We start from the raw sequence: 12,264 nt of genomic DNA on the forward strand, positions 1-12,264 counted from the left end.
TATGTCACCTCCTCCCCACACATAAACTCCAGTGGCTTTCTATTGCCTTCAGGAACAAATTACACAATGCTCCATTTGGCATTCAAAGCCCTTCATATTCTAGCCACCTCCTATCTTTCCATTCCTCTTACACCTAACTCCCCAACACATACTCTTCCATTCAGTGACACTGGCCTCCTGGCTGTTCCACAAGCAAGATACTCTGTTTCCACTCTGGGCATTCTATCTGGCAATCCTCCATACCTGGAACACTTTCCCTTCTCTGCTTTGACTACAGACCTTCCTGGCTTCCTTTAAGTCCCAACTTATCCCACCTTCTATAGGAAGCATTCTGTAACACCTCTTAATTCCAGTGCCTCCCCTCTTTTGAAAAAATCCTATTTGGGGGCATCTAGGTAGTGCAGCGGAGAGAGCACCGACCCTGAAGTCAGGAGGACCCGAGTTCAAATCTGGCCTCAAACCAAATACTTGACATTTTCTAGCTGTGCGACCCTGGGCAAGTCACTTAACCCCAATTGCCTAAAAAAACATCCTATTTATTCTGCATTGTTTTGTAAGTGTTGGTTTCCATATTGTCTCCTCCATTAGATTTTGAACTCCTTGAGAAGAGGATCATCTTTAGCATCTATTTACATCTGCAGTGCTTAGCACAGTGTCTGGTAACTAGTAGGTGCTTAATAAATGTTTATTGATTGATTGAATAGATAATCTCTGTTAAATTAAATGGACTATTTTTTTCTGTCCACATTATTCTTGACCTTTCCTCAACATGTGGCAATGCTGACCTCCCCTTCATTTTGGATATTCCTTCTTGGTTTTCCTCCTATATGGTCATTCCTTCTCAGTCTATTCTGCTGGATCATTACCCTAGTCCTACAACCTAATCATGGATGTGCCCTAAACCTTGGCCCTCCTTTTGTTATTATTTTTGTCCATTTCCATCTCTCCCCTTTACCCTTTTCTTCTTGGTGATCTCAAGTACTATGGGTTTTCATTATTCATCTCTTTGCAGATAATTCCCAGATCTATATATCCAACTCTAGTCTCACTCATGAACCCCAGTTCCATATTACTAACTTACTGTTGGATATCTCCAACTCTAAGTCCTAGAGACATTGTCAACTCAACATTTACAAAAAAGGAGTTCATGACCTTCCCCTTCTGAAGTCCAATTTTCCAAATTTCCTTATTTCTGTAGGTAATATACTAGCCATCTATCTAGTTGATAAGGTTCACAACCTTGGAGTCATCCTCCTTAGACTTTTTTTTTGCTGTCCCTCAAGTGAGATTCAATTTCTCCCATCTCCATGCCTTTTTACTAGGTGTCACTCATGTTCACAATATACTCAATCCTCATAACTACCTCACAGAATCTTTGTTTCCTCTAATCTCAGTTTAAGCACCACTTTTGACATGAAGCTTTTCCAGATGGCCCTGGTTACAGACACCCTCTCCCTCCAAATCAACTTGTATTTATTTTATACATTCTTCTATATGTGTACATAATCTCTCCTAAGGACTGTAAGCTCCTTCAGGGCACAAACTATTTAACTTTTTCTTTGTGTCTCTAGGACTTAGCAGAATGCCTGGAAAAGGGTAGGTGCATAATAATTGTATCCTTTTTAAATTGATTGATCTTCAACCCTTCATTCTCCCTCAAATTCTGTATCAACATCTCTTACATATATCTCCTAGTTCAGGCCCATATTACCTCTCACCTGGACCACCTAATTGATCTTCCTACCTCAGGTTTCTGCCCTCTCTCCATCCACTACCAAGCTGCTAAATTGATATACCCAAAGTATTGATCTAGCTTACCGATATCCTTTGCCAGCTCAGGAACTTTCAGCAGTTTCCTGTTGCCTCTGTGATTGAATACCTCTGTTTGCTGTCTAATACACTTCACTATCTGACTCAATATTACCTTTCCTGACTTAGTGCACATTATTCCCTTTCACAAATGCTAGCCCAGTGGTATCAAATTCAAATAGAAATGGCCAAACTGCACATAAGGACCCTTGTCAGATGCACATTAACTTGGTCAACCACACATTAACATTATCTGTGTACTGTTGTATTTTTTAGTTAGCTAAATATTTCTAAATTACATTTTAATGTGGTTCAGCAGCATTACTGTGGACTTACATGTTTGCCATCCCTGTGCTTACCTCATCCAAAATGGTCTATTTGCTGTTCCCTATACATGTCATTCTATATCCCAAATTCAAAGTTTTGTATAGATTTTCCCTCATTGGAAAAGATGAATAAATATTTTTTTCTAGTTTAAATCCCTTCAAAATTCATTTCAAATACTTGCTTCTGCATGATACCTGTGAGTTGCTACTATTTCCTGTCTCCAAATTATAGTATATTTATTTTGTATGTAACTTATTTGTGCATGTGTTGTTTGGAACTAATAGAATGTAAGCACCTTGAAGGCAAGAGATATTTTAATTTTGTTTTCATATTCCCTGTGATGAGTACAATGCCTAGGCACTTAATTGATACTTGCTGACTCAATGAATGGTCACTTTAGGCACTGATATTTCATGACTTTTATCTAAACTGAACAGATGTGTGTGTGTGTGTGTGTGTGTGTGTGTGTATGAAGTCATAGTCAAGGGTGAAATTTAAAATTTAAATACATGTGGTTAATCATAATGTATATGTGTCCATATTGTTTTAGAAGCAAACACTTTTATGTGAATTATCTCATTTGAGATTCACAACTGTGAGGTAAAAAGTACAAATGTTTTTATCCACATTTTACAGATGTAGAAGGTAAGATTTAGGAAGATTAAGTGATATGTCCAAGTTGAAGGAACAGCAAATGGAGGGAGCAGGATTAGGAAGCAGAGGTTCTGAATGCTGGTCTAGTATTCTTCTAATACCTAAGGTGTCAAAAATACCTAGGCTGTGACTCCTGTTACTCACTGAACCAGATTAAAATGTAGCTTGGAAATATTTAACAAAATGAATAAAAATGCAATAGAACATAGATAATGTTAACACGTGGTATTCTAAGTCAAAAGGTCCACATGGATCCTTGTGAATGGTTTAGTGGCACCTTTTCCATTTGAGTTTGACACCACTGTTTTATACCATAATGGTTCTCACCAGTTTAAAAAAAATAAAGAGGAGGAGAAAGAGATCTGTTTATTTGTTTAAAATGATAAGCAAGTTATTCACTCACAGATGTCTTGATAGAAATCTGCAAACTTCAAAGCTTTATAGAAAGGTATTACTATCTAAGACTGACTATAGTGACCCTTACAGAGTTTTAACACACATTCTAAAAAGTATTCAATTTTGAATAGTAACTAAAATTTCTCTAAGGCTTTTAGGTTTTCCTGACAATTCAGACTGAGTTAAAAAATTAAACACAGAGGGAAAGGTAGTATAAAGACAAGAAAAAGAAAAGTATGGAAAGAAGACCTTTTATCGACAGTGTCAGAAGAAAGTACCTACATTTTTGGTGTACTTTAACCTAGGAAATAAAGCCTATATGTTAGGAACATACATGAAAGGCATATACATTCTTCCCTTGAGGAACAAAAGAAATTCCACAGGTTAGCATCAATGCTACTGCCTGGGTACAAAACAGAAGCTAACAGCAATCTTTAGCAAGGTTAGAGTCTGACTGAGCTGCCACACAGCTGTGTTCTTTGACTGATGTTCCAGAGTAAATCCCCTGGCAGCACTCAGAATGTGGTCATGTTGGCATGATCCGTGTTGTCTGAGGTTTTCTGGCCTTTCTAGTCAGTAATAAGAAAGAACACAATTGAGAATGGGGCTTGTGGAATGTTCCTGTTGCGTTACTTACTAGGTCATGAACTGGACCCCTACCAGTTCATAAGCAGGTATGGCAGGCATTGTGTCGCCCTGCCTCTCCTCCTAGTAGGGGTCCAAACCATGTGGGAGTCCATTGTAAGGGGATAAGCAAAATGAGCAGGAAGAAGTATTTGAACAATTTGGCTTCTTTAAAAGTCTATAAAAATATTTGTATAGAAACACACATACATATGTATATGTGTGTGTTTATATGTGGCTGTTAAATTATTATTAGCTTATAATTAATTATTTCACATTATTATGCTTGATTTACTCCTAGGCATTCAGTGCCTTATCCCTGCTGTCTCACAGACTGACTACCATAGTTCTCATAGTTTTCACGTTTGCATCAATAAAAAAAAAAGTATGAGGGAATGCAATTTTGAATCCAAATGTACACAAGCTTATTAATTAAGTAGGTTTTAAACAATCCACAATACTTACTTGTGAACTCAAGTATCAAATGTGTCTGTCAGCTTCACTTCCTTCCTTAAATTCACTCTAATTTATTATAGCAAGGTTGCCAGTCCTGCTGTGCCTTCTTTGCTCTAATGAAAGGCTTAACTGATGTATATCTACCTTAGTAAGAAATATGCTTTGTAGGGGTAAAAAAAATAATTCTTTTCAAAGTTTCTCTGAAACTCTCATTTTTCCAAAGTTAGAAACTTTTGCTTTGAAATTTTGCTCCAAGTGCTGTGTGACTATACAGTTGGAACTCCCTGCACCTGAAAAACTCACACTGATTAACATTTTTAAAATCACTTCATGTGGCCATTTAGTGCTTTAGCAATGACTGAAAATGGCCAGAGCTCAAGAAATTCATACAATGGAAGGGCAGATATTGCAGCTATCTTGTGAAGTTGTCAAATATTCCATTTTTTTTCTTCAGAAAGTTACAATGTTCCAAGGTAATCTCAAAGTCTTTCTACCTTTTTAAAGTCATAGGGATATTCTGACCTTACCAAACTCAGTGGAGTGTAGATGTATGGAAATGATAAACTATTATATAGTCTAATTGTCACAACTGAGAATTTGAAAGAATATTGTCTCCCAAATAAAAATGTTTGTCCATCATCAGAAGGAAAACTGTGGAAATAATGAACGTATACTCCAAGTTTCTCAGTATAGTGACTTTTTAAAAATTTCATCATTGTAACCAACTAAAATCAGTCTCAAGAATGGAGCTGTTATGTGAGTGAAAACATTTCCACTGAAGATTAAATATCTCTAAAATTATGAAGAGACACATTCTAATCAACCTTTTCCTTTCTTATCTATAGGGTACATCATAACAAATACTTCTATGGCAAGTAATAACATTGACTAAACTAATGCTTAGTACTCTAACCCTCAAAAAGATTTTTATGTACCAGCAACTACTGCACTTATTACCAATAACATTCAATTATTCAGTAAAACAATGTTATAGTGAAAAAAAATGTAGGGGACACTGCAGTTTATTTAAAAAAATACTTGCTATGAGGCCAGGAGATTTGGTTCTAAACCCAGGCCTGCCACCATCTAATTGTGTTACTTTGAGCAAATCAGTTAATCTATACAGGCCTTAGTTTCCTCCTTTATAAATGAGGAATTGCACTACTTAATCTATTATCAGATCTGATGAACGCTAAGGTGCTATGAAGTGCTGAAGTTCTGTGTATGCAATGAATGCTTCACAACATCAAAGCCTAAAAATCCTAAGTCAGTTATTATGTTACATTTTGGCATGCTATCAGACTTGTGTCCTGATTTAGCCACTGTGAGCCCTGAATTCCTCTACTTGTAACCTTGATCCTATCTACTCCTGTCTCCTCTGGCAGGTTGCCTCCACAGTAATCCCTCCTCTCTCTAATCTTTAATCTCTCTTGGTATATTGGCTCCTTCTCTGCTACCCTCAAATATGTGTAGGTCTACCTCATTCTTAACAAACATTGAGTTGACCCTGCTGTCCCCCATTTGGCCTTTCATAGCCAAAGACTCACTCAACTCTAATAATCTACTTTCAACCCATATCATTTGACTGATACTTCTTTATACAAATTCACCAATGATCTCTTAACTGACAAACTCAATGGTCTTTCTTACTTCTCTTCCTTCTTGATTTTCCTTGACACCGTTGACTACCTTTTCTTCATGGATGTTCTTTCCTCCTTGGGTTTTAATGCTACTGCCCTTTTCTATGTCTTTCTACCTGTTTAGTCACTACTTCTTAGAGGATCAGAAGATCATCACCCATATGCTGAGGGTCCATAACTGCAGACCTTCACAAAAGCTCTCTCCTGGACACTCTTCTCTTATCCCTCTGTTCTAAGGCCCTTCTTAGGTCCCATGAGTTCAGTTATCATCTCTGTGAAGTAACACCCATATTTCCAGCCATATATTCTCTTTCCTTACCTTCATTCACATACCACTAGTTGCCTATTGGACATTGTCTATTTGATGTCCCTTAGGAATCTCAAATTTAAAAAGTCCAAAAAGTAACAACTCATTGCTTTCTCAAAAACAAAAAAAAAAAACTACCCTGTTTCTATCAAAGGTATTACCATTCTTCTAATCACTCAAATTTACTACCTGAGAGTAATCTTTAACTCTTCCCTAACCTCATCATTCACATCCAATCAATTGCCATGTGTTATCAATTCTACCTTCACAACATTTCTTGTATTCATCCCCTTCCATAGGCTTAGATGACCACCACTTTCATTCAAGCTCTTATCCCCTCTCACTTGAACTATTGTAATAGCCTCCAAAATGATTCCTTTGCCTCAAATCTTCATTCTTTCCAGTCTATCCTCCACACAACTACCAAAGTGATATCCCTAAAACACTGGTCTGACCACGTCACTCGCCTGCTCGGGAAGTTATAGTGGCTCCCTTTTTGCCCCTTCAATGGAGTTCAACCTCCTCTATTTGACATTCAAAGCCCTTCATAATTTGCCTCCAACTTTATTACTCATTGTTGCCCTTCATACAATCTTTAACCACTTGTTATTCTTCATACCCAACATTCTATCTCCCATTTCCATGACTGTACAAAGGCTCTTCCCTATGCCTTTAATATGCCTCCCCCCTCTTACAATCTCTAGGTCTCTTTAGACTCTCCTTCATTACTACTGTATCCCTCACATAACTTTGTATTGTTTTTCTTGTATGTGTATATGTTGTTTCTTCCAATAGAATATAAGTTCCTTGAGGCAGGGCTATTTTTTTTTGGCCTTTGTATCCCCCATACCCAGCATAGTGCCTGGCATATATCAGCAGCTTCATATATGATGGATTATTTTGGTTGCTCACTTGTGACATTCAAGCTCAATAATTCAACAAATATTTCTGAAATGCCTCCTATGCACCAGATATTGCTCTGGAGCCAGATATACAAAGACAAAAAACCCTAACAGTCCCATTGCTACTTCACTATGTGATTATCTTTGTGCTGGGTGCACCTGGCTTTAAGGAGGGTCCACATGTGAGAAAATAAGATTGCCTATTTAAATGCATTGTCACAGAGGCCCCAGTTGTGAGATTCGTTATATCAGGTAGTCTTTTAGGAAAGAGATAAAAATTCTATCATTCATACTACATTAGAAAAGAACAATGTACAAGCATAGAATACTTAATATATTGAAACAAATTTTAGCTATCTCAAGATACTACTGATAACTGGCATATTCAAGTGATTTCTGAATGGTCTAATTACATTAGTGAGAAACCTTTAGAACTAATAAATGCAACACCTTACTTAGTAGCTAGTAATTTGGTTTTCAGTGCCATTTTGACTTGCCTATAAACATGACTTTCAAGAAGGTGAAGTTTAAATAAAATAACCAAAAGTGAGGGAAATGGTAGACAACAGAAAAAAGAACCACCATAGAGTGCATATTTGCAAGATATTACAAACTGTAAGAAAGTGTGACAGAGTAGATCAAATTGAGTCAAGAAGACCTGATTTCAGTCCTTGTTTTTTTTTTTTTTTGGTTTGTTTTTGTTTTTACATAATAACTTTTTTTTGTCATGAGTAAATAAATTCACTTTTGCCTTGCAAGCAACTCTAAGAATTTTCAAAGTTATAACAGGGGTGGAGAACTTGTGGTCTTGATGCCACATGTGGCCCTCTAGGTCCTCAAGTGTAGCCCTTTGACTGGATCCAAACTTCACAGAACAAAGCCCTTTAAAAAAGGATTTGTTCTGTAAAATTTGGACTCTGTCAAAAGACTGCACCCAAGGACCTAGAAGGCCACATGTGGCCTTGAGGCTACAGGTTTCCCATCCCTGTATATAGATGAATTCCAAGTACTACTAGTAAAGGGAACTACTATGTCAAGAAAATCTAATATCCTTGTTATGCTAGAAGATCAAACATTATAAATGATATTTTGGGATGGTAAGTATTAAGCAAAACATAGACATAAAGTAACAGATCTTAATCATATGACCTTTTAGAAAAGGGGAAATTAAAATCTTAACTACTTTTTCCCAAACCTCATTTCCTCTTCATTGTCAATTTCTTCCTCACATACACTTATTTTAAATTTCACATGGAGATCCAAAAGGGACTTTTATAAGAAGAGAGAATTTTTGTGTATCACATTTTAAAATTTACATTGCTTAATTCACAACAACATTTCACATTTTGTTTTGATACTTACTGATCATAACAGACACCGTGTTTACATTGGGGTTGAAAGAACAGCGCCCTTTTCCAGATTCGCATTTTGAATCAATTATGAAGACTTGTTCCTTTAAATGCAGAATAAGGGCAAGATTAATGCAGAGAAGCAACTTTATAAATTGACTGGAAAGGGGGACTTTCTTTAGTTTAAAACAAGGTTGTCATAAAAAAAAAAACCACAAGATTGTCAAAAACATTCCTTGAAGAATCTTTGTACTTGGCTACCTACATGTTCCTAGTTAACTTTCCCGACCCATTATTTGACCTCTAAGGAGTGTTCATCAATGAAAGTCAAACTAATCTCAGAGGGCTTGTTCCTTATCTTAATGGCATCCCACCCCCAAATCTGATCCACACATTAAGTGATTAGGAAAGAAGAACCTGCAAAATCTATTTGAGAGCCAGAGGTCTATGAACTACAACTAGATATGTAGGATGTGGAGTCAAATTAAAAATGCTGTTTTATACAGGCACAAAACATATTCTTTGTATTAATGCCATAGAAGACAATGTTTCTGAAAGAGGTTTAAAAAAAAAGGATGAAGTTTCATTTTGCCACTGAATGTTTTGCCTTAAGACATTAAAGTTCCTTGAGAAAAGAAATTGTTTGTTTTCATATTTTTATGCTCACTGCTTAGCACATAGTATACATTTAATAAATGCTTGTCAATTATCTTGCTGATCTATTATCTTAATAAAATAATGACCCAACAATTAAAATTAATGTATTTATGATATTCAAATGCCGTATTAACCAAATAAATAAATATCTCATCTCCTTATGTAGGAACAGTGTCTGCATAATATAGCTCACGTAACACTGGGGAGGAAATGCCAAGAGTGATAAATGACCACTGTTTTGGTTTGGCTTACTTTTAAAATCACAATTATCATTTTAAACCAAGCTTAAAATTCATCCAATGTTTTTGTCAAGTTGATCTGAACTGTTGTTATATGCAAGACCCGTGTGTTACTTGATGTGGAGGGATGTGAAGTGAATTAGACAAAGCTTCTCCTCTCCAGAATCTTAGGATGATAGATCTAATACTGGAAGGGACTCTTCAGAAGTTGTGAAATACAAACCCTTGAAGGTCAAGAGACTGGCTTAAAGTAACAAACATATTTCATAAATGGGACTGGAGCCCAAGTTGTCTGATTCCTAATACAATGGCTTTACATGATAGCATACTGGAGTATATAAGTTAGCTGAGAAGATATGTACATAAATAACCACACTAGAATACGATCATGTGTCACAAAGAAGGTGACAGTGACAGGATAGTTCAGAAGCCTTCCTCCACCCCAGTTTCCAACACTTGCTAAGACACTTGCTGGTTCCTTACAAAAAGTATCCAACTTTGATGCCTATCTGACTTAGAGTTAATGACTTCCTCCTCTTTCCCGTCTCAGAAAAAGAGATCAAGCAGTCAGTCTATACACATTTATTAAATGTCTAATATGTGCCAGGCACTGTGTTAAATGCTGGAGATGTAAATAAAAGCTAAAAGCAATCCTTCCTCTTCTTAAGTTGCTCCTTAAAAGTACTTAATCCTCTGGTTGAATTATTCTGGGGCTGAGATATATCCCTCTTTGTTGGCCCTTTCAACTCCAATGATACCCTGCCACTCAATGACCTGGATGTTCTGATAATCCTCATGGAACAACCTAAATCCTGGTGTTGGGGGGGGGAGGGATGAAAGTAGAGTGGAATAAGAAGTAGTGAATGCTTCGCAGGCATGGGTCAGAAAGGAGGCTTCAAGAAAGAATGACTTCTGATGAAACAGAGATGAAGTGACTGGCATCCAGGAGACAAGGCTAGTTGCATTTGACATCAGTGGAGGCAAAGGCTTACCCAATAAAATTAGAGAAGCCATTGTCCAATTGACAACTCAAATAAGTCCCCACCCTCCACCTAGCCTCTTCAAAATGTGAGTCCCTCCTCCTGCCCCATAGATATAGACATGACAGGGTTGCTTTTAGTGGTTTTTGATGGGCTCAAAACAATTTTATTGTATGAGTTATATTCTATTAATATGTTTGATGAAAATCTTGTTATTCAACTTCTGATGATTTTTCTGGTCTGTGTGAGTAAAGCCTACACACAAAGGGGGGCTCCAGTCAAGGATATATTTTCCTTCCCCTATATTAAACCAAACAATAGTAGAAGACCCAGGGGGTGAACTGGAAGACTCTCATCATATTTTTGTGGGGACCCACCCAACTAAAATGTTTATTGAGTCAAGCTAAGGCTACTTGGCCTTTATGCAATAATTACAGAAATAGTGAAATAAAAAGTGTATTTATGCTGGGGTGGTTAGACAGGAGATAAAATTTTGATTATTGGAGTGGAGGCAACTGGGAAACTGTGAGACCAGCCAAAGTGTCATATGTACATATGTCACGTTAGAATCACAGAATCATAGTGTAGTATGTGTTCTAGACTCCCCCTCAATAGTTGGTCAGGTTCTCAGGAGGTGGCCACTATGTTTCCTCTGAGTACTAGGGTTAACCTTGAGAGATTAGGGAGCTATCTTTTTATTCTATAGCTTAATAAGCCCCAATAGCATCTTTCCCTCCATGATTATTGTTTTATATTATTTAGTTGGTCAGAAATCAGTATTTACTACAGTTGTAGGGTTGGTAAAAAAATATCCCTTGCAAAAGTTGATGACTCTCTCTCACAAGTACAGATGTAGTAGTCTAAGCTTAAGAGTACTTATGGCAAAGGAGTATTTCATAGCTTTTTGCTGGAGTCCAGAAGTGTTTCCCCTTAAGTATAGTGTAGCTTTGCTGCTAGACTCCTTGAAGAGTCTTGAATTGGCCTTTGCTCATTGTGACCAGTCCTCTTTTTTTTTTTTTTGTCTCTTCCCCTTCATACTGTTTTTCCACTGTTTCACCTTAACCATTTGTCACATCTTGCTAGGCTTCTACTTACTCCTTTTTCTCACCTCTTTGTTTTTTTTTTTTTGTTTGTTTTTTAGGCAATTGGGGTAAAGTGACTTGCCCAGGGTTGCACAGCTAGAAAGTGTCAAGCATTTGGTCTGAGGTCACATTTGAACTCAGGTCCTCCTGACTTCAGGGATGGTGCTCTATTCACTGCACCACCTAGCTGCCCCCTAGTCCTCGGTTCTTGATGCAAACAATGCTGTTAACCACTGCTGTTTCAGGAATACTTATTTGATGTTGATTAAAAAAAGTGTTCATATCCTTGAGAATTCTGAAATTCACAAGTACCTCCTCTGCTCAAGGAATGGGAAGAGGGCCTGTAGACAAGCAGAGGCCAACATGCTCTCTTAGTCCTTTACCCCTCACTAAGGATTAATTCTCAGAGGATTGGTTTGATTCTTCCAACACTATACTGTTACATCCTCAAATCCTCTTGGTTCTAATATGTTTTACTATTTTATTGATGATTCACAGGGTGTTAACCAAAGTTTTTTTTTTCAATCAATTTCAATGCACTTCCCATGTATCATGACTATGATTTATCCAGTGGCTTTCAGTATAGACTTCTTCATGCACTGAGTCACATCCAGTACCTCTTCCCAATTTCATCTTCCTAAATGTTATTTTCATTTTTAACATGGCATAAGTAGTACTGGTTTTAATATTTCAAATGTAACCTACATTGTCACTGTGGATGTAACTAAAATACTGTACAACACTATCAAATCTGTTACATTTTGTATCCCTTTTGTCATCCTTCCCATTCAATCTACAAATGCTTTTGGAATGAGATGAGAGTTGGGCTATGAATGCAGGAC

The 12,264-nt window shown here is 37.0% G+C and overlaps 1 protein-coding gene across 2 annotated transcripts in view; it reads right to left on the minus strand.

Annotated features, from left to right (window-relative positions):
• SEMA3C (semaphorin 3C) overlaps positions 1 to 12,264 on the minus strand; it is a 184,272-nt gene that overhangs the window by 67,622 nt on the left and 104,386 nt on the right. For both annotated transcript variants that reach the window (XM_027838789.1, XM_027838790.1), the window contains one exon: positions 8,478 to 8,568. In XM_027838789.1, coding sequence (XP_027694590.1) covers positions 8,478 to 8,568 — 91 coding nt within the window. The remainder of the gene's footprint in view (positions 1 to 8,477; positions 8,569 to 12,264) is intronic.

The sequence above is a fragment of the Vombatus ursinus genome, unplaced genomic scaffold (assembly GCF_900497805.2).
Source record: "Vombatus ursinus unplaced genomic scaffold, bare-nosed wombat genome assembly UNPS02014830.1, whole genome shotgun sequence".
NCBI classification, from domain to species: domain Eukaryota; kingdom Metazoa; phylum Chordata; class Mammalia; order Diprotodontia; family Vombatidae; genus Vombatus; species Vombatus ursinus.